This window comes from Dromaius novaehollandiae, chromosome 3, assembly GCF_036370855.1.
Source record: "Dromaius novaehollandiae isolate bDroNov1 chromosome 3, bDroNov1.hap1, whole genome shotgun sequence".
NCBI classification, from domain to species: Eukaryota; Metazoa; Chordata; class Aves; order Casuariiformes; family Dromaiidae; genus Dromaius; species Dromaius novaehollandiae.
The window spans coordinates 111544429-111567623 of NC_088100.1; the positions used below are offsets into that span (position 1 = coordinate 111544429).

The following is a 23195-nucleotide window of genomic DNA, read 5'->3' on the forward strand; positions in this document are numbered from 1 at the left end:
GGGGCGAGGGGCCGGGTCCCGCTGGGGTCCCCACCACCCGCCCCCCCAGGGAGCAAAGGCAGGGCTCCCCCCCCCCTTTTTTTTTTTTTAATTTTCAGACGTTAAATTCTTTTGCAAACATTCATGCCTTAGGAAGGGCTGGAACAAAGCTCAGCTGCTCCAACCGGTCGGACAGGTAAGCAGACTTGTTGACACCGTTATGTTTGCAGCACGCATGCTCCTTCCCAAGTTTCCTGGTGCATTTTTCTATTCCACCTTATGAAACTTTCCTCCCCCCCACCTCCCCCCCCCCCCCCCCACGCCGCCGCCGCTTTCCCTCCCCTTCCCCTCCCCGCGCCTCAGCGGCTCTGCCCGGTGCGCGCCGTCCCGCTCCCCGCCGACGGCAGCGGAGCGCCCGCTCCCAGCCGGGCTGCGGCCGGCGGCGGGGCAGCCGCGCCGCGCCGAGCCCCCTGCCCTCGCCATGCCCAGAGCCTTCCTGGTGAAGCGCCGGAGCCCGCAGCCGGCCGTGCGCAGCTGGGATGGGCTGCCCGACGAGGAGCGAGCCGACACCTACATCCCAGGTGAGGCGTCGCCCGCCCCGGCCGGGGCTCTGCGCCGCTTGCCCCCGGCCACCAGCCCGCTCACTGCCGGGCCGGAGGCGAGGTTTATGCCCCGGGAAGCGGCTCCGGCGGCGGGGTTTGGGCTGCGTGGGGGCGAGCGCGGCCGCCGGGCGCCCCGAGGGAGCGCACGCGCCTGCGGGGCGCGACGGGCTTGTGATAACCGGGGGGCGGGGGGGACGTCGGGGCCCCTTCCATTTAGCGGAGGAGCTGCCGCCCCCTTCCCCTGCTCGGGGCCCCGCACCGCGACCCCCGCAGGGAGCCCCGCAAAGGTGGGAAACCTCGTTTGCATGAGAAAGGTCGGAGGAAGAAGAAGAAAGGGCTTGGGGCGGGGGGGATGTCCCCTCGGCCTCCCCCCGCCTTCCTGCCGCCTCCTCCTCGCCTGCCCTTGCCCGGGGTATAACGGGAAGGCGGCGGAGCTGGGTTGTTTGAACTTTGGGACCGTTTGTGTTTGAGTTTCCGATTGCAGCGCGAGCGGGGGAGCCTCCCCCGCCGCCCGGGCCCGCCCGCAGGTTAAACAGCGCGGTGCGGCGCGGCTGCTGCCCGGCCAAGCGCCGCGCCGCCGGGCCCCGCCGCCCCCTCTCCTCCTGCCGCGGCTTGCCCCGCTCCGCTCTCTTCCTCTCCCCTGACCCTCCACCTCCTCCTCTGCACCCGCTGCAGGCGGCCTGGGCTGCGTGCTCCTCGGCTACGAAGACAGCTGCAGCCTGGAGAGCAGCGGGAGCAGCGGCACCAGGGAAGCGGAACCCAGCGGCCCCCTGACGCCCCAGCCCGCCACCACCGCCGCCGGCCTGGGCGCTGCCGGGGGGATGCTGCTGGACTTGGCCGTGAGGCGCCCCGCGGTCAGGTCGAAGATCAAGGTAACCACGGCCCGCGCCCTTGGCCCCGCCATGACCCTGTGTCGAGGGCGCAGCCTTGCCGCCTCGACATGAAGTCGCAGCTTTGGGGAAAATGAAGCAGTTTTGTCTGTGTTTGCTCCGCTGGAAACCCCTCTTCTGCAATGTGAAGCCTGATGTCCCAGCGTCCTGTGTGCACCTTGTGTTAGAGGTGACAGTGCCCATCCCAAAAGCTGAGATCAATGCCTGCCAGAGCAGCTGGGGAGAGCGAGATGTAGGATGGCAGCAGCAGGGCAAATCTCCTCTGTGATGTACTATCATCTTCCAGTGCCCTTAGCCCTGCTGGGACATGCTGTCCCTGACCTGCTTGGCTCAGGTCCTGCAAGAGAGCTGAGCCCAGCCAGGAAGGACCTGCTCTGGCAGCTAGGAGGCAAGCCCCACAGCGTGTGGGTGGATCTCCTGTGTAACATGGAGCCTTCTTGAAAGGCCTTTTTCTAGGTTGTGGCCAAGCACTGACCCAAGAGGTTTGCAGTGTGTTTTTTCCCTCAGCCACCTTACCCTTTTGACTTATCAGTACAGAAACTAGGGGAAGGTCCTTTTCCATACCTGGGGAAGGCAGAGCTGTGGGTTCACTCCAAAGGCTGGGAAGGCAAATGGATCAGGGGCTCTTCGCCACGCAGGAATGCCTGCCCAGCCACCAAGCCTTCCTCAAAGTGTGGTGGTGCACACGGGGGGGGAGGAGAAAGTGCAGCACAGGGCCCTGTCCAGCTCCTATGAACATCAAGGATTTTCCTTAACAGAGGTGGCATCAGACCACCTCTGTGCTACCAAATAAGAGATGTGTTTTGCCAGTGGCTACTTAACGCATCGTTAAATCCTAGCTGTTGTTTTGCTGGATGGCGCTGTAAAAATTCCCACTGTCTGTGCTAAGATTACAGTGTTTTAGCCGTCAGGTTAATAATCTTGTGATTAATACTACATTTTTACTCTGGTTACATACATGGCCACAGTGAAGTGGAGTCCTACCTGCTGCCCGATAGACACTTTCCAATTTGCTGCCCCTCTAGCTTCACATGTTTTGCAGCTAGTTTGTGTTTTTTTCTTCTTTTTGCTTTACAAAAAAATTCTAATAGCATTGCTTCATTAATAATAAGGCGGGGGGGAGTCAAGAAAAATACCTGGCTCTTCAAGGAGAACAAGCCCAACACTTGCTCCTTTCTGCATGAAGAGCTTGCTTTGTTGCTCCACTAGAAATACTTTGTATCTGCTTCAGGTCTGACAACAAGCAATGCTCAAAGCCCCAGTTTTACAGACTTAGTGCTGGAGACGCACATTCAGGCAAAGGCAGGACAACCTGGGAATTTAGGATTACTTTTCACCCAAACTATGGATGCTCTGCTGGGATTTAATCATACTTTTCCCTGCTCTTTTACTTAAGCCTAATTCCTATGTTTGAATCTGTGCTATTAGCGAAAGTTGTGATGAAGGCCAGGAAGAAATCTGTTTTGTTAACCTTGTTTCTGCAGAGTTAAGTTTTCTAAGACTGCCACAGAAACTTGCCAAAAGCATTGCAAGCACTGATGACATGTGCGTGTGCTGCTATCTGTTTTCTTTCACCTGACTCTAACAGCTAGTAATAGTGAGCACGTCAGCTATGCCATTAATTAAAATAATAGCTGACTATTTGCATATTCCAAACATAAGGCCTTCCGTATGAGAAATGCTCTTCCCAGGAGCTGAATCATCAGTGTCTCTCGTAGTGAAGTTAGGTAATGGTATCAGCGCAAAGTTTTTGGTATTGGAATCGAGAACGAAGAGAGTAACCTGTAATGATGCGCTGAAGTTAATTGACAAGCAAGGGAGACAAATTGATTGGGGCCATTGTCCCAATCTCTGCTGAGTCAATGCAGCATTGCTTTGGTTTATCTAACCCAGTTTACCTTCACAGTCAAAACTACCCTTAACCTTTTTGGGGGGGAGGGGGAACGAGGGGAGGAAAAATTATGAGGGGCAGCGTTTCCAGGGAAGTCCTTAGGGGAAACCATGAACTTAGAGGTGTGGAAAAGCTATGCCAATCTCGAAGGAAGCTTTTTTTTTTTTTTTTTTTTTTTTTAAGTTGGCCCAGGTCATGGTTGTGCGTAGGAATGCTTCGGGCATGATCTATGGGCTGTGACGCACCTTTGCTAGCCAAACAGCTGCGGTGGTTGATGAAACGGCCTTCCTCTGCTGTGGTCCCCTCCTGTCCGCTGGGGGTTGTGTCCCCGGGTGGTTGGTGGCAAGGGACATGTGCCTGCACCTCAGTTGTTGCCCTCCACGGCTGGGCTGTTGGCCCCTGGTGTTTACCGAGGCAGGAGGTCCCTTCAGCGGCAGTGGCATGATTTTTGACTGCTGGTTGGTTTTCTAGGTATGCATTCAGTGTCCATACTAGCTAGAAGTGTAAGTAATGAAGGTGTACAGGCATGGGACAGTCATGCCTTGCATTGCTCTGCAGCTGGAGCTTTTGGTTATGTCGGTGCAACCTTCTCAAGGCAGGCAGGGCTTCTAGTCCCTGTTCAGAATGTTGTCTGAATGCATGAACCTGTGCAGATGTGGCCATAAGGACAGCTGATCATAGCCTAAGCACATGTGCTTGAGTATGTAGTTTGATAAGGGTCCATGTCTCTGGAAAACATCCAGTGCGTGGTCTCTGTTTTAACCGCTGAAGTCAAGTTTGCCAGTACACATTAACAGATGCCCACCTAACACCTATTGCCACCAGCCAAGCCATGGGCATTTCTCCGTGTGCCTATGTACACAGTCAGTAGGAGTGTGGCATCCCGAGAAGGTCACACGGGACATTGTGGAACTTTCTCCTGTCTTCTGTCATGACTTGAACCATCAGATGTTGTGCGGGGAGGGATGGCAATGCAGGAACGTGGTGTCGCGGTTAGATGAGGTGGGATGGTTTTACTCTTTAAGCAAGGGTAGTGCTCCTGGTGGACACAGCTTGCAAGAGGGAGAAGAGTTAGCAGATAGATGGCTGCTCCTTGGCCATGACCCCTCGCGCACATGCGATTGCTTATGGTGCTCCTTGGGCATCACAGCCCCCTTGCTCCCTGAGTAGACCTGGGTCAGGCTGAAGTCTGTCCTGGATGCCTTATTGCAAGGGAGGTGTGAAGAATTCACCCAGGAAGACTCTCTCCTGAATATTTTCACTTCTCATTTTGAATTTATCCCAAGGATTTTTTCATGAAGTAATGAGCAAGTCCTCCTCCTTTTTTTGGGGGGGGGGGGGGTGTTAGTCTTTTTTGCCATGTTGATACCTCCTCACCCAGTGCTGTTCCATTTCCTAGTTCACCACTGGCACCTGCAGCGATGCCGCGATGCACAGCTGCGAGCTGTGTGGCAAAGGCTTTCGTCTGCAGCGCATGCTCAACCGTCACATCAAATGTCACAGCCAGGTGAAGAGACACTTGTGCACCTTCTGCGGGAAAGGCTTCAACGACACCTTTGATCTGAAGAGGCATGTCCGGACCCATACTGGTGAGAATGCTTTACCAAAGCATTTTGCAGACAGCCCTGGGCTATTTGGAGTAAGGAGAAGGGGGGAGATGGGACCAAGACAGAAGGGTGAGGGTAACCCAATGCGATGATAACACAACACCCAGAAAACATTTGCAAAAATTAATGGGGATGTAATGGAGAAAAGGAAGAATCATGAATCTGTGAGTAGGAAACTCCTGGAATTAATGAAATATGAAGAGAACTAATGAAATCCATATGAAGCCATGTGGGTGCAGGGGCTAATACCCAGATCCAGTGTAATCATGCCTGGGTGCTGTTGTGCCTTGGCCAGCAAACCTGGAGAGCTGGGATTGCTGGTGGAGCTATCTCCCATGTCATGAGAATAATCCACCATGGATTATCAAGGGTTGAGCATGTACCAGTGAGTGCCTGCATGTGTTCCACGAAAATGCTTTGCCCTCTAGAGGAAATGAGGAGCAGGTTTTTTTTTTTTTTGGTAAACCTTCACTGCGGGCCATTCTGTGGAACGGGGTTATGGTTTGATTTTGGCACCTTCTGAAGAAACCAGAGTGTGGTTTCTGCTGTGCCTTGAGCTTCTTGAGGGAAACTAGACAACCCATTTGACTTTCATGCACCCCATGCGCTGAATCCCCACGGAGTGAGCAGCGGGGGGTTTCTGGGCCTGTGTGCAGTAATTACAAGAAATCAAGAAATGCAAGAAATTTAACAAAGAGTTTGTATGACTCTGTTTTCGCTTTCCTGCCCTTGTACCTTTTTAACAATCGGATCTGAAGGGCTGTCTTCATTTTAAATGAGCTCATGTCACAATAAACCATTTCCAAAATTGGAAGAAGGGTTCATGCAGGTTCAGATGAGCTTGTATAAACCTGCAGACAAAGTTGAAGTGAACATCCGAGGCCAAAGACAAACGTCCTCTTCTGGCTCAAACAGTGCGATCAGAGTTCACTCGCCCCAGCTGCTCCACGTTTCTTCCCTGCTCCATGTCCACCTCAAATCCAGTTCACTGGTTATAGAAGTGCTTGTACTAACTGAGCAGGGAGAAGGTTGCCTTTTTGCCTTTTTTTTTTCCTATTTGAAGTGCTGGCTTAAATACATATCAGCTCCATCCTCCCCAGACAAGACGCTCTTTAATAAGGCAGCTGCCTATATTTGGAAGGCTTTTAATTTGCCCTGCGAAGCACCCAGAAGATGCTCTCCATTGCATGTGCTGGATGTACTCCAGATACTTCCCAGATTTCCAGTTTCCTACAAAACCTGCAGAATAATTGGGATTGCTCTGCAGCATCCCTTCTCTCTGCTTATGAGATCAGCCACAATTAACCAGGTTCCCAGACAGAGGTTCAGCAATTCTCTTGGTAGATGTGAGTTATTTCTTAGCAATAGATCTCCTGTAAACCTTGACACCTGTTTTGATGTGAAAACAGTGGCCAGAGCCAGCGTTTGGGTCTGTTTTTCTCTGTTTGCAAAGTGCTGCAGTAGCTTTCATGTGGGAAAGAAGTCTGGATGTGACCAGGGAACTGCCTCGGAGTTTGTCTAAACTGCAGAGGGTATGTGCTTCTGAAAGAAGGGTTTTTTTTTTCCAACCTGTCATACATTTCTTTGAGATTCATAAACTAACTCCAAGGGGATCTGTGAACAGAAGGTAAAACCAGATATGCTATGGCTGGTAGACTTGAATTCACCACACAGGTTTGGAACTGATTTTGGAAAACTGTGTAAGCAAAGGAGAAGGATCTTTGTGCTGTACACAAAGTGGGTGAAAACCACTGCCTTGGAGATGTGACTCGTATGGTTAAATTGCCTCAAAATTTACTGAAAGAAAAGTGACTTCACCATTCCTTCTTTTTAGTCTAAGACAAGATGAATGCTGCATGTGCTGTATTTTCCTGAGCAAAGCCTGTGCTTTTCCTTCTTGGTTTTGCCTTTCACGTTGGATATGGTTCCTCAGTATCATGCCCAATTGCTCTGCTCTGCTTTGCTTTCACTGCCCTTGCAGATAGTCCAGTGCTTTTTCAGGTCAGGGTAATCCAGGCAGGTATGGGTTGTCCAGGTGGCGTCTTCCTTGATGCAGAGATGCGCAGGGTAGCGTCGTGTCTTTGGCATGTGTCTTTTCCAGACTGATATAAGGCATCTTTGAAAGCAATGGATTTTAATGTTGAAATTTATTGTTGTTCAGCAAAGCCAGGCTTTATGTGACTATTAAAGAGAAGTCAAACTGGGGCTGAACATGGTAGTGTGGGCTTTATTATGTAGCAACAGTCACTCGCGTACATGTGCTTTCTTGAATTTTGGTATTCCAGTGGGAATGGTTAGCTAGCATGATTAGTCTGCAGTGTTTGCAACCAGTGTTTGCAACCAGACTTAGCAACAGTTTGGTAGTATCGGAAGGCGTGAAAGCCCAATACACCCAACTAGATTCATGGCATGAGCACAGTTAAATGTTAAAAAGTAAGTAATAGAGACAGCAAAATCGAGTTTTAAAATAATTCCAAAGTAATGGGAAGGCGTGGTTCCCACCAGTAGGATCGCTGATGCTGATCTAAGCCTGATGCTGGAGAGACCCAGCTTTTCTGGCGTGATGGTCTAACCCTGTCCTGTGCTGGCACCAGTGCCTATGAGGCACGATGGGCATCGGGAGCCTGTGGCAGTGAAGATTTAAGTTGACTTAAGCTGAGCATGAAACTGCTCCCCCAAATATTATTCATAAAAGGTAAATTTTTGCGTGTGAATTCTAACGAAGCTCTGGAATTGCTCTCAGATTGCAGTCTGATCTAATTTAAGTTGTTGGAGCAGTCTGACAGCAGTAGGTGCTTGGAAAATAACTTTTTGGTCATGATTGTTTAAGCCAATACACTGGAATAAACTCCTTTTTTGACTTGAAAAATGCAGTCAAGATTCTTCCTATTGCAACCTCTAACTAGTTTGGATTTCTGGTAAATAGATCAGCCTTGAGCGGTAAACTTGACGTAATTCAATTACAAAGTTATGAACCATCTATATGAGCATATGTACTTCTCCCTTTTATGCCTGGCTATTACTCACCATAGTTCTGATCTTGCACGCATTTTACCTCTCATTGCAAAACCAGGGTTTTAAGTACCAAATTGCATCCATTTTAAGGCTGATCTGTCCTTGAAAAACCTGCTAACCTACTCTAGTACGGAAAAGCCCAGTTGCTTTAGGTTTTTTCCAGTGTCGATAAACCCTCAACTATTTATCAATGAAGTATCAGGGGGTGGTTGTTGTTGTTAACTCAGTGTTGATTTCTGGTGAAACGGATACTGTTTATTCCTGGTATGTTTGATACTGTTGGTTGACTGCACTAAATGAAACTGCTCAGGCTTTCAAATTAGAAGCCAGCCCCTTCTTCCCCCTTTGAAGATATGCATGCATATTTTTTTTCATCTTAACGTCCTTGTTTTCTAGATTTGAAGCTTGTAGTGACAATAATCAAAACTATATTGTATGAAAACACTAGCACTCATTTGAGTTAGTGTTATCAGGATATGTTCACGTCTGGCAGCCATTCGCTGCGGCATTATTAAGCTTTGCTCACTGTAAGCAAACAATTAAGAACTTACTGAGAGACAAGATATCAGTCACTAGAAGAAAAAGAAATGAAAGGTGAGCTGGAACCAACAATTTTACCTGATCACAAGACTCCAAGAGTGCTTTAAAGCAGTGCATTTTGCAGGAGTTGCTAATGGTTGCTACTTCAGGACCAAAGCTCTGATGGGCATCTGTTATATTCAGCATCTACTTAAGCCTCTCTGCAACATTTCTGGGTTCCTAAATATATGAACCTGTTTCTGAAAATCTTAGTCTAAAAGTAAGATATTTTATTTAGACAGACGGTTCCTTGGGGTGTAGCTACCTGCTGCTGTGCATTTGCTCAATGTCTAATAGGACCGGGCCTTGTTCTCAGTTGATTCCCTAGCAGGCTATAATGAATTTAAATCCGAATGATGATCACTCTCTTTTAATCTTGTAGGAATTCGTCCTTACAAATGTGAGATTTGCAACAAAGCATTTACCCAGCGGTGTTCTCTCGAGTCACATCTCAAGAAGATCCACGGAGTGCAGCAGCAATATGCCTACAAACAGAGGCGAGATAAACTTTATGTGTGCGAAGATTGTGGCTACACGGGCCCTACGCAAGAGGACCTATATCTGCATGTTAGTAATGTTCACCCTGGAAGTGCTTTCCTGAAAAAAACCTCAAAAAAACTTGCAGCAGTTTTGCAAAATAAACTGAGCCCTGTCCTGCAGAGGAACTCCAAAGAAGATGACAAAGATGAATAACGCAGTGGATAATAGTGGTCTAAATGAATGAAGTTTACACGTAGTACTATATATATATTATTTTTTTAAAAAACAATTTTGAAAGAAATTTCTGAAATAGCAGGGATGCTTTTTGTTAATGGGACTCTATTGATGTTGACAGAACCTCAACTTGAAAGAAATATTCCCGTATATGATGCAAACATCAGACTTTTTTGGTCAAAAAAATGGAAAGCTTGGAAGGGGCTATGTCACCTAGTTAATGGAGAACTTGCTGAATTGGCATTCAGGCAACCAGTTTTCTTTTTCAGCTCTACCACCTGGCTGAGTGGCCATAGACAAATAATTTCACCTTTCCCAATGCGTCACCCCAAAGAGCTTTGGGTAGAAAGTGCCACGTAGGAGCAGCTATTATTACATTGTTCTCAGATGAAAAAATAATTAAAATGGCCTTAAGGATAGGAGTACATGGTATCAGTAAATGAAATTGAAATGCACAGTGAATCTTAACTCTGCCCACCTGGGCAGTAAACTAATGATTTATGGATCTGTAAGCCAAGGTGAGCTGAAACAGATTTTTTTTTTTTTTAAAGGATGCAGAATTTTTCTCTCCTACACTTTCTCTTCCAGGTAGTGACATTATTCCAGGGCAGAGTTTAGGTCATGTTGCAGGTTTAGGTACTTTAAGCTGTGAACTTATTTTATCATGTTTAGATTTAAATGTGACCTTAACTCTGACTCTCCTGGACTTATGCTTACTTTGGGGATTACTACCACATCCCTTTAATCTACATCAATATTAAGCCAGAAACCCAAAGAAAACACTTTAATGACTTGAAGATATGTATTATCTGTCATGATGACATGCAATTTTATGTGTATTTTATGGTGTGTGTGTGTGTGTGTGTGTGTGTGTGCGCGCGCGCGCGCGCGTGTGCACACACCCGTGTGTGTGTGTGTGTATTTTGGGATTTTTTTTTTTTCCTTCTTAATGAACTATCAAGTGCCTGTTCACTAACACGACAAAGCAGTGCAAAGCAGTTAGGAGTGAGCCTTAGGCTGCCTCTGCCTCATGAGATCAGTGCAAAACTGTATGTGTGAATCTGGCCTCTAATTTTCAGTGCCTCTTGGCTGAGAAGGCTTTTGGTGAGAATAATGCTGCAAGGCAAAGAGGCAGTGATATTGAAGATGAGGGAGTGGTACTACATCTCTGTGCTTTTAGGACTCCCCTGCATCTCTGCTCCAGCCCCTGTTGACCCAGGAGAACCAAAACAGGGAGGATCAAGAGCAGATTTAGTGATTAAAAAAAATGGAGAGAGGGGTGTCCCTAACTGCCATCACCAAGACCTCCTGACACACTTGAGGGTGCTTTAGATGCTGCTGAGCTGCTGCAGCCCTGACTGGGCACTTGGCTGTATCAGGACAGACAGGGTAGGATGGTAACATCCTCAGCAAGCACAAGTTATGCTGGTCCAAGCACATGTTGTTTGTCTGGCTCTTATCTTAATGGACACGGCTGCTAAACAGGTTTCTAATTAACTTAAATACATAATAATGGCTTTACTTATAAATTCCCCCAAATGCATTTTGTGCTCAAAATAAAGTTGTACATTTGGGGGAGATGTGCTACATTCTGTATACATTAAAAGAAAAGCTGAAAAGTAACTCGACCTGAAATGCAGAGTCACAGCCACTACCTTCATAATCATTATAATTAAAATGATAGATTTTGGGTGTCTTTGTAAGAATCAAAAATCTTTTCAATTTGCCTCTGTCTTATACAGACATCTGCTTGGGCTCTTATGGGGAATAGCTTTTAGGTTTTTTTTTTTTTTTTAAAGCATTTCTAATGATACTACTATTTTATTCAACAGCCCTGTGGGTGCTTGGGACCTTGAAAACATTGATAATAAAGTGATGCTACTGTGTATAGACTAAACTTGTCATCCTATGTAACAGGAGAGTTTGCAGAATACCTTAATAAATGGAAAGTCCATGGGGAAAAAAAGTGTCTGAGGTAAATTAGAAGATACTTTGTAAAACTGACCATAGTTTATGTGCTAGTCCTCAGTTCTTCTGAAATTGTGCCGTTATAACTGAATAGTATAAATGGAAGGTTGCTCATGCCGAGTGAAGCTTGCATGCTTGCAAATACGTTGACAAAATTGTCTGGCTAAGGACAAGCATTAACTTCTGGTTCAGCAAATCGTACTGGTGGGAATCCCCTAAAGCCTGCTCAGTAAGGTCTCAGGCATGACACTGGTTGGTGAGCTCAGCACCTAGATGAGACTGTTCAAGAGAGTCCTTCTGAGCAAGGTGGTTGGAGTGCACCAAACTGCAAAGGATTCACGCTCTTAACACTTCTGAACTCTCAGCCCTTGAACTGCAGCAGCGGAGCTGAAGCAGAAACCCTCCTCACCTATCTAACTGGAGACACATCTGTATATGTCTTTTTTTTTTTTTTTGCCTCCTGTAGCGTACAGTGATTTTGAGTCCCTCCACCATCGCTGCAAAAGCATGTCTCCACTGAAGGAACTACAGACAGATCAAGGTGGGCCATCTACCCAATTTCAGTCAAATACCATTTGCAGCACCAGAACAAAGTGCCACATAACAGAAGAAAAACCACTTTTGATGGACAGCACAGCTCAGGCAATGCTTGCTGCTGTAGCTGGAGTAACTGCCCTGATTGGCTGGCTTTTCTGCAGAGGACAGATGCTCTCTGTAGCAAATGCCTTGACACGTCAATTGAAGTTTGACAAGTTAGTTTGAACTGGTGAAGAAGTGGATATGAGCAAAGATGCTAGTTTGCACGGCGCTGGCAATCTGCCAAATCTGTTATGGGTTGGTGGTAATAGCTTAGACTGCTACAGAAATGTTCTAGAGAGCTCACACAAGGAGGCCACCAGCTTTTCAGAAATACTAGACAGCAATACCTTACAGTGATACTGTATTCAAAGGCTCTCTGGCTGGTCATAAGACTTAGAGAGCGGTTTACAGACTGGTATTGCTTTTGAGAGAAGCCTTCTTCTCAGACATAAGGCTTTTGTTAAACAAAGGAACAGAGGTGAAGCAAACAGGTGCCTGCACAGCCCAGGCTCCAGATTTGTCAGTTTACCAGGAGGGAGAACTAGGCTGAAACGCTACATGGCTGCAGGAAATCCTCCATCTGTAGGACACACTGATGACCAAGGCAATTCACCCAAATGTTAGCCAGCTGTTCCATACTCTCATGATTTATCCAGTCCCAATCAACACAGGGGGAATTCAGCACATTTTGTCATCTCCTGCTTCTGCCCAGGGCATCTTATCCTCTGCTTCTGCCTGCCTTCTTTATACCTGTGGAGTTATCTTTTGCAGAACACTGACAGTGTTCAGTGATGTTGAACAACCCACTTATTAAAATTTGGTACAATGGGGACATACTTGCAAAACAGGTAGAACTCCTGAGCGCTCACACAGCCTGATCCTGGTTAGTCATCTCTGAACCTAGTTGCTTAGTCTCCATGCGAGTCTTTTTAGTTAGAAGTCTTATCTAATTAAGCATAGAGTAATCACACCATCCCCAGAGCAAGATTTGAATAAACAAGTACCACTATAACTAACAAAGTTTTATTGTACAGATTTCCACAGTTAGTGCCCTAAAACAGCTGAAGATTAAACACTACAAAGGTTTAAGTCTCTTCAGCAGCAAGCCTGCCCACTGTTTTTTAGACACTGTTCTAGCTGATCTTCTTGAAGCTTATGGGTTAGTTGTATTTTTACACATAATCCTCAGAGGTATTAAGAAAGTGCATATGTACAATTCAGAGAAAAGAAAGAGGGAAAAAAACCCCAAACAAACCTTTCCTATGAATATAACACACAAAGCAATACCACCTGACAAAGTATTCTGTGACTACAGACTTATTTTATGAAATAAGCTTCAAAGTTAACTCTTCTGTTTTAAGACATTTATCCATAAACTTATTACTCTGAAAAAACTATCAATTGGCAGCTCTTCACTCCTAAGAAGGCCCAGCTTCAAAGTCACAAACCTGCTGTTATAAAGAAACTTACTACAAGAAACATTGGCAAATGCTATAACCTGACACTGCAGATAGTTCCACTTGGGTAGGCTTCTTGTCTACACAGACCACAGCAAGGTCAGGAGCACTCAAGACGGTCACAGATTTGGCCAGCACAGAGCCTATTGTAAACTCACAGCCTAAGGTATGAAGGCCCATTTACACTCGCGTTTCTTCCGTGTGGGTTAGTGCAGGCTATTAAGAGGAGCAGCCTGCAGGAGGAGCCACTGCAAGTGTGGAAATCTACCTTTCAGAACAAAAGGGAAATTTCTAAGTGTATCAGCTACAATTCTGTTCCTCTCAAAAGTGGCTGAGCCACTTTTGTTAAATGGACAATCTGCTTAGTATTTTCAGTAATTACTTATGAGAGCTTTGGTTATAATTTTTAGCATCGTTTTTCCAGTTGTTGCTGCAAGAAAACCACAAATAGTAAAAATATGTTAATAGGTACCTCTGAAGTTAGCAAGACTGCCTTAATAGCCAACCAGTCAACCAGACAACCCAGTCTACTGTATTAATTTATTGTCTGCATTTCTCTCAGTTCACACACCACAAATGTCCTTTTGCTTTAGTTCACCATCAATTTCATTTCCAGAGTCTTGGTTCTGCAACAGTTTTTTTCTCAAAAATGACAAAAGAAGGATGATTTTTACTGAACAGTTTTATTTAAATCTATCTTTCAGATTACAGAAACTTTCCTATTGATGGTATAAACTGTGTGTGTGGAAAAACAGGGATCAATTAAGTCTGCATTGTCCTGCCAGGTCTACCTAAGTCACCTGCAACATAGGCAAATAAATTTTCCCTGTTCCCATTATTTTTTTTAAGGAGAAAAAAACTGATAAAGAAATTAGCCCAGGTTGTTCAAAAAAGAATATGTATTAAAATGGAAGATAAGATTAGAACAAGGTGCTTTGGCTCTGTGCTCAGACCATTCACCTCTGTACAGCTTAGTTTGGATCAGTTTCTTTCCATGTATTCCTCAAGGCGCAGAAGCCATTTATTCCAGTACTGAGAGCACAGATCTGGATCCATGAAATGTGCATGTGCAGGGGAGCCATTCTTATAGGCAACCACAATGAGTCCACAACTAACCTACAGTGAAAAACAGGATGCTGTCAGAAATTCAACATTAATATGCAACTTCAGTCAACACCTCTAAAGACTAAACTTCATTGCAAAACTTCAGTTTAACATATAATATCTTAAATAAGAGAAAGGGAAACAAAAAAGAGAAATAATTCACAATAAAATACTTGGAGACTAATACTCAAATGCTGAGAGTCCAAAGGTCTCATCGACCTTAGTCGAAATTGTAGGGTTCAAACTCTGAATGGTAGGGTCTATTTACATCTTCCAGGTGCAGGTAAAATAGTCACCAACTGATGAGGTTTTGCTTGGGATGATGTGATCAGATTGATGCGATTCCAGCATCAGTCTGACTAGATACAGTTACTTAGGTATGTTCCGACATCTTTGATACTTGACAAACAGCCCTAATTCAACCCCCAAACAACCACCAAGGGCAAAGCAGTGGGGGACAGAAGGTTACTAACAGAAGCCAGAATATTTCACTGCATAAGGATCATGCCTTGTTAAGTGCTCATGTGTACTAATCTCTTTCTTATTCTAGAAAGTCCTTTGTAGAATCTACGAATTACTTGTCTCTCTCCTGCTTTAAATATTCCCCCTTCACGGCTTTGTATTGAAATAACAATCCCTCAGGTCCAGTGGGAGTCTTGCCTTTGGAGTCTTTTAAAACACTGTTCCACTGTTTACTGATTAAGTGATTGATTGACAGCTCATCCTTTTCCTCTGAGGAAGCACTGTACAGTTTCCTAACACTGAGGAAGTAAATCATTTAGTCCTTCACTTGCTAGTGGGATAAAGTAACACATCAAGTAAGGAATGCACTCCTTTCCCATTTCCCTGTCTACATGCTCTTCTGCTTCATTTCCTCTCTTCCTCTTTCCTACTCCTGACACAAATCAAAACATACAGGACAAAGCAGAAGGGATTGCCACGCGCTAAGTCCTCAGCGTAAATTCATCAGAACTCCTAAGACACTGAGCACCCATAGTTCCCACTGAGCAGGAATTTCCTTAAAACCAATGGCAATATACTACTGACAAGCAAAAGCAACAGGATTAGCAAGAGTAGAGGAGTTATTTTAGAGTGCAGTTCTATGGCAACTTAACCTGATCTAAAGCTGGGCTGCTTTGTACAAGTGTACAAATCCTACCAATAGTTGTGTGATGGATAACATGTGTCTGACATCAGTAAGTGGGGAGAAATGAAAATAACACAGGTGCTGCTGCTTGTCTTGGCAGGTAGCAGGCCTGCTTACCTGGAAGTCATAGTTAACATCATGATTTATGGCTCCAATATATGCTGCAACCTGTAATGGGTTGTCAAAAGTGTTCTGCAGAGATGGCTTTGATTTCTCTGAAGTCTTCCAGTCAATCACACATAACTGGCCTCTGCGTAACACAAGACAGAACAATGTTTTAGCTTAAGTTTAGTCACAGTAAGAAATAAGGCATGGCACCAAAGAAAGGCATTTCACACTCACCCTGCTTCATCCCAATGCCACTTGGCTCATTATCATACCCAGTCTAATCAAATCTCTTCTGCACTGGTAGTTTAGATCTCAGAAATCAAGACTTACTAATACCAGTTGAAGTTCTTGGCAACTGCAGAGCTTCACTTAACCCCACCCTGCTCACACCCCGCTCCAACAGGGAATCCTCCACAAGGAACAGCAGCACTTCTGACATCAGGTTCACCTCTGAGCTCATCTGTTTTGCCTCTTAGCGATCTTCACAGCTTTCCCCCCCAGAGCTCACCAACATACCTGCTTCAGCTTGCAACACAGCCTCCCATAAACCACAGAATGGCAAACAATGTTGACGTTTTTGGGTTTCTTAGAGAATCAGCATCTCACCGATATTTAGCCACGCAGTCTACCAGGCCCAGATATTGAAGAATCTCATGCTGAACTGCACTTTCCAGAGCTTTTACTTCACTGACATCTTTTAAGACATGTTGTACACTTGATAAATAGCCAGAAATAGCAGTGTCTTCTCCTTGCCCCTTAGTTGGCATCTCTTCAGACAGAAATATAGATTCCAAAGTTGCATGAAAGAGCTTTCCTTGGAGGAAAAGATCTAAAAGATGCCAAGAAAACCCACATTTTAGACAGTACTCATAATACCTGATGAACATGTGTACTAGATGTAACACAGCACAGCTCTTAAACCAACTCTACTTTTTGTATAGAAAGCTTCAGGATGGGAGGAGGAGAGCGGAACAAGATAGAAAAAAGTGCCAACAGTGAAATCACTATCTCTTGTATTAATGATTTTTTTTTATCTCACTAACAATACAGGAACAAAATATGATCTTTCATTTCCTGTTTATTCAAAGGCATTTGCCAAACTCTATGAATTAAAAACATTATTTTAGGCTGCTTATGAGCTGTTTGCTGTATATGCTAGTCCTACTGCACTGGTTCCTCTGAATTGAACAAATCTCTTTCCTCAGTGAATGGACATAATTCTTAGGAGTATGGGTTTAATGCAGAAATGATTCAGAGACAGCTAATTTTAAACAGCTGTGTAAGGTTTTCTATGTCAGTCTCTCCTATGACGCTTATTCACTGAAGTGCTTAGTAACTCAAAAAGAGCATAAACAAAGCATATCTAGTTTTCAAAAGCATAATAATTTATGTAAGAAGTGCTGAGGTATTTATCAATCTTGCTATAAGAAGCAACCCACTATTCCCCAAGGGCAACCACCTTAGCACCATGGTGTCTTCACTCCTACAGCCTGGGGGAAGTCAGCTTTGTAGGTTTCATGAAATAAAAACATCTAAATGCACAGAATTTCATAGAAAAGACTGTATATACTTAAGCCCATGGTTCTTAAGTGCTTCAGCATATAAAGCAAGGCATACAGTTTTCTAAACACACAGGAGGTTGTGATTTCAGAATACAAATTTCCATCTGCAAGCAGGCTCAATCAAATCAGCTGGAAAGATCTATTTGTTGCTGATTTTAGCAAATAGACAAGTAATGGACAGGCAGATAGGACAGAGCAAAGAATGTCTACAGTCTAATTCTAGTGTCCCCACTAAATTCTAAATAAGTTTTAGTGGTCCTAGAACAAAGAGTAGATTCATTAATAACAGGTGCCCTTCTAATGTGCTCTTGCACCTTGAAATGCAAACAGCTGAATGGATTTTCAAAATGCTTGACCTTTAGGGCCAGATCCAGCAGCTATGCTAATATGTCCCAGTCAACTATCCAGACTAGTGATTCTACTTTGTAATCACACTGTGGTTAGACTTACTTTTAGTGTACTCTGCAAAACCATCTTTCCCAAGTTTCAGTATCATTTTCTGTTTCCATTTTTCTAGGTAAAGGGCTTGCTGCGGAGGAATAGTCTGTTGAAGAATACTGGTAACACTGGGTATTTTGGTTTTTTGTAAGCCTATTTTCAGGGGAAGGTTTGAGTCACCGTCTAGAAGTGGAATTCTTTTGTTGCGGTTTATGAGAGGAACCCAGTTCTTTGGAGTTTTTGTTTCAACGTTTTTAACTGGAGATCTATGTTTATCTGCCGGCCCACATAACAAATTGTCTTCTTCAAATAATGTCTCTGGTGTTCGGGTGCTGGTTTTGTAAGATGTCACAGAGCAGACCAAATTCTTGTATTTTTCTTGATCAACTTGTTCATAACCATTCACTTTTTTCTTCTTACTATAAAGGCAAGTAGAGGTAGCCAGGCACATATATGGGACTTGCTTTTGGCAAAAATGCACTTGAACAAGCATTTCCAGTCCCCCAGATTTCCTGGACAGTAGCTGTAGGAATTTCATTCTGTAAAGAAGCATTTGTGGCTATTTATAGTTTTCTTTCTTCTGTTATGAACATTCTGTAGGTTACCGTAACTTCCTCCTGTGGAAAAGAAACTTGTGATTTCCAGAGTCATGAAACTCTATTATCTATCTATTTTTGCCCTATGCCAAATAAAGAACTGCTAAGGCCATAAGTGCCTTCATACACTTTGTGCCACCAAAATTCCTTTAGGTAAATAATATAATAACAGAAAGAGCCAATAAACAATGAAAAGTGGAACGGATCCTGAAAAGAACTAGTGCTAGTTGCCAAAATCTGAAACAGGGCAAAACCAAAAGATCTTGCAAGTAGCAAAAGCTGCATTAGAGGATGCTCACGAAAGGAGACACAACAAACTCATCTGTAACAAACAACTTCCCTCAAAGAGGGGGGGGGGAAGGCCATGCAGAAGAGACTGAAGCAAGTTCATTGTTCTGAGATATTAAAAACAAGAGCAAGTTTATAGTGGATGCTGAACTTAAGGGGATGGTGGGGACAAAGTAGTTTTTGGAGAATAAAAATATGTTTTTCTCTGTTATACCTAGGAGAAAACAATCAGCAGCACTATGTACATGCTGGAATTGCAAGACCTGAGACTAGGGAAAACCAAACAGATACCGAATAAATAGCAAGTATCTTCAGACTCAAATAAATCTTTTAGATCAGAGTAAAATAAATATGAAAGTATTTTTCCAAACTGAGCTTCAAAAATAGGAGTTCTATCCTTCTAAGACACTTTGGAAGTTTAAAAATAAAAACAGTATACCACATTTATTGTTCATAGCATAGCTTTCAAAACCATATTGTAATTGCATTTCTAAGCCTCAGAAAACCTTATGAACATGGGTTAGATGTAAACATTTGAATAGCAGCATTTAAATCAACATTAAGTACTCGCAGAATTGAGGCCCTATTCTCCTTTTGAAAATTATCTGCCTACTATTGCAAAGTTCCATTCCATCCTCTGCATATAAAACAAACCAACACAAAACAGGCAATGCATACTGCCAACTAACATCAGCTTTTTGTTCTTAAAAACACTTCAAAATTACATTTTGCTTTCCCCACACTACTTACACAGCAATTCATATACTGCCCAAACAGTATATACTGCCCAAACAGCAGCTGCCAAAGAAAAAAAGAAATGTGAAGGCCCTGATACAAGGAGTTATTCTGGATGGACAGATCCTGCACTCATGCAGAGCCTCAGTGACATCAGTAAGGCCCTGTGTGGGTTCAGGCATCTGTCACACAGAACGGTTTGCAAAAACAGGGCTCTATCAGCTATAGTTGATTAGATCAAGCAATCTTGTAACAAAAGGGTGAGACCTTGGACTCTGGTTCCAAAAACATTGTTCTTCATCTGTGAAGGACAGAATCCTCCAGCTGTAGAAGTTTTGTTGGGAGCAGGCAGATACCCTGCATTTTTCTTTACTGGCTTTACATTTTCACGCTGACTTTGCATGGTTTGGGAGGGCAAATAATAACTGATCTAACAAAAAGCTAACATAAAACATAAAGGGTCCAAACACATGGAATGTAATGTGATACAAAATTAACCTGTCAAAAGCAAATAAATCCAAACCAGGAAAATGCAATTACATTGGAGGAGAACTTTGCATCACATAGCAATGGTACTGGACCAGCATTTCTGATCCAGTGCTAGGAGCTCTAAAGTCAGATTTGCTGTACTGTTGTATGACGGTCTCATTCAGTCTTCATTAAGGACTTCCTGTAACTGCATTTCATATCAATCCAAATCGTCAGTGATTTTAAAACTACATCATGGTCCAGAAGAGAGAAACAGGGTAAATAATGAAAGTACACCTGTTTAATTCTGCTACTGATTTTCTGCAGTCTGATTAGATGAAAAATTACCTTAAAAGGAAAACCCTTCCACTTAAGATACTTTCAGTGTGTCACTTCCCCTTTTTTTAACCATAAACAAATCTTAATCTGCTTTTCTTTTTCAGTAGGACTGTGCTATGTGCAGTTGTACCTGTTTTCTAATTTTCCAGTGTTCAACAGTGAGCACGGACACGAGTCTTGCTCTGAGCATCCTGACATTCAGATTCCTGTCAGAATTACTCCCTACCTTCACACACACAGAGTGCAATCAGTGAAATCCATTTCAACCATTTTATTACCATGACAGTATGCAAGTTTTGCCAAAAACAGAATACCTATTTTGGACAGCTTTCACAACAGTAATAAATTGGGCTGTCCACACTATGTAAATTAAGTTCTACCTGGCTTTATTTCACGGACATTTGAGGCAGTCTTACAAATTTAGGTGAAACTAAACAAAATTTATGTTACCTCTAATTTTTTATTTGATGAAATGAAGCTGTTCCTACAGTTTGCTAGAAATTTATAACAATTTCTGACAGCATAAGAAGATACTTTTTAATCAAGTATACAACTTTTCAGTCCTCCTTAGGTTTCCAGCTAGTGAATTTTATATGCCCTAATTCCCACTGCCAATTGTTCTAATACATTTATTTTTAAGAAGCACCTTGCATGATGTCATTTGATTATCATAAAGCAGCTTACTTCTGCAAAGCTGCTATGCCAAGATTTAGAGCAATTCATTCTTCTCAGCAGATGATCATGTTTTTAAGATTTTCAGGCTTGGTATGGGACTGGTTACCTGTCAGAACCTGCCACTTACTGAAAAAGAAATAATGAATGGTTTTAGCACAGTTTTCAGTTTGCTGCAGGAGAAAAGGAAGTGGTAAGGGCAGAAAAGGCATATGTAAAGATCAGACCTCTATACCATAAGCAAAATGTTTCACAGTATTTTTTTTTTCAATCATAGAAAATAGAGCAGGAAAATTAATCTCTCCTCTCTTGGGGTGTTCCTCTTAACAGAGTTACTGAGGAAGTCATTAAAACTAAAATGAAGGGGGGGAAAAAAACCCTCTTATTCCAATCTAATAGTATCCAAGCTTGTAGTTTCTCAGGATATTGTTTGATGACGATTAATATGCTTACTGAAGTGTATTAATCAGAACAGAATAAAACCTGGGTTAATGACTGTGTACTTGTTGACTTACCCAGACCACAAAAGAAAAAGTTTATGGTGGAAGTCTGTCAGCTGCAGGAGGCAAGATGATACCTGATCCAGCATAAAAAGCTCACTTGTAGTAAGCTGGGAGTCCCTTCAATATTTTTGGAGGAGTAAGTTATACCAGATCATGTGGCTACAAAAATGCACAATATTATGAGTTCTAGAGCTGATTTACTATATTACTGAAACACTGCCTCAGTGATATCTAGTATGAATTTTAAAATTTACAGACTATTTTGTTCTGGAATAATATCTGTGGAAATCTTTGCACACGCTATGAACTGAACTGCAGGGAAAGGGAGAGTTTGTAGTTTGTCAGTTGCTGCGCTGTTCTACGGATGGAAAGACATTCTAGAACTACTAAGAAATAAAGAACACTTGTATATAATGGAAAGAAAAATCACATATGTTATTTAGTTAATTACAGTGATATTTTTATAAAAAGAGCTACTTACATTTACAAGAAAGATATGTGTGTGTGTGTCTGGATCTACTGTCACACATACAGAACAAAATTTGACGGATACTTCTTTCAGTGGAAGCCTTGCCTTTCTCTCTCACAACATTTCTGTTTCAAGACTAGCAAAATTGTTTCAAGTACTGCAGAATGAACCAGACCCAAGAACTGATCCCAAACAAAAATAACCTGAAAAAACAGAAAAGAAAAAAAAGAAAAAGGACTTCTCTTAATTTCCCCAAACTAGTTGACTCTGCAGCTCCAACCACTACAGTACTAACACAACTGAAAAAAGTTGTTCTGAGAGGAATGAGTGGCTTAAGTGAGGGAAATGAAAGGTATTACTTAAGTAAGTGTTCACATCTGTAAAAATATTCCTCCAGCTATGGTTTCAGACAATAATCAGTATAGCTTTTTCTTCACAGTCACCTATAAGTAGCAAACACAAGCTCTACTTTGCTTCAGAAGTAATAAAAAATAATGCTACTTAACATAGTTACAGACCTGTTGCCCTATATCCCTATTTTGAGGGGAGCAAATCCGTTGATGAAGGTATCATTTTAAGTTAACATCATAGGCTTTTCTCTGGGAAGAAGAAACATTACTATTTGATGCTGAGAGGCAACAGCAGCCTACTTTCCTGGTTAGACAGACCACTTTCCTTTTTTTCTGGTTATAGCTTAATAATGACAGCAACGTCAACGGAAGGACTTGAAACACTTGCTGTTCCCTGCCCCAACCACTTTTCCTTGCAGCTTGTAAGCTAAACCATCGAACTGAGACAGGTTGAAAACACACCTCCCCTATTTCGGGAACCTAAGAGCAATAAGAAAAAAAGCGAGACTTAGAGCAAGCTGCTGCCCTCCCTCAGCTAACCCAGGCCTGGTCAGAGAAGCGGGAACCCCCTCGCCTCGCAGCACAGAGCTACCAAAGCCCGAGCCGCCCTGGCCTGCCTCCCCGCTGAGCTGATCCCTCAGGCACCGTCCGGCCCGGCTGCGGCCCCCGCGAGCGTACAAAAGGCGACCGTCTCCTCAGCGCCGCGCTTCCCGCCACCGCCGCAGCCACCAGGGCGCATGCGTGCACTTAGCCGCCTCCAACGGCTCCGCTCCGCGGCACGCACCCCCCCCCCCGCCCTTCTCTCCCACGGCCTCTCGGGATTTGTAGTTCGGCGCCACGGCCTCCGCCGCAGCCAGCCCTGGCCCCGCCCCCACGCCGGGCGAGGACTACAATGCCCACAATGCACCGCGCTCCGCTATTCTCCCCCCTCCCCCGCTCCGAGTGTGGGACTGAGGGAGAGGGCGTGCTTCTTTTGATTTACAAAAATCATTCTTCCAAAGTCTTCAAAAGCAATAACCTCGAGAACAACGCAAATCTCCAACGAGAAGGAAACGAGGAAAAAAAAAAACCGCGCCACCATCTTGGGTGAGGGCAAGTCGCGCCGCGCCCTCACCCAAGATGGCTGCTGCCTCGC

General features: G+C 44.0%; 2 protein-coding genes across 11 annotated transcripts; one reads left to right on the forward strand and one right to left on the reverse strand.

Moving 5' to 3' along the window:
- The first annotated feature begins 346 nt into the window (after positions 1-346).
- On the forward strand, positions 347-11163 carry OVOL2 (ovo like zinc finger 2). Its single transcript, XM_064509803.1, has 4 exons — positions 347-560; positions 1257-1453; positions 4762-4951; positions 8946-11163. Exons 1-4 carry the CDS (start codon positions 461-463, stop codon positions 9254-9256), a joined length of 798 nt encoding a protein of 265 aa, XP_064365873.1. The 5' UTR covers positions 347-460; the 3' UTR covers positions 9257-11163.
- A 2782-nt stretch (positions 11164-13945) lies between these two features.
- On the reverse strand, positions 13946-22836 carry MGME1 (mitochondrial genome maintenance exonuclease 1). 10 transcript variants are annotated; one of them, XM_026104214.2, is made up of 7 exons: positions 22653-22826; positions 21723-21913; positions 20751-20867; positions 17653-18257; positions 16247-16469; positions 15650-15782; positions 13946-14397 (listed from the first exon to the last, which is right to left on the reverse strand). In XM_026104214.2, exons 4-7 carry the CDS (start codon positions 18191-18193, stop codon positions 14263-14265), a joined length of 1032 nt encoding a protein of 343 aa, XP_025959999.1. In that variant the 5' UTR covers positions 18194-18257; positions 20751-20867; positions 21723-21913; positions 22653-22826; the 3' UTR covers positions 13946-14262. The 10 variants fall into 10 exon arrangements, with proteins under 10 accessions (XP_025959999.1, XP_025960001.1, XP_025960000.1 ...); XM_026104216.2 differs by having other exon boundaries at positions 20713-20867; XM_026104215.2 differs by lacking the exon at positions 20751-20867 and having other exon boundaries at positions 22739-22836.
- Between the last annotated feature and the right edge of the window lie 359 nt (positions 22837-23195).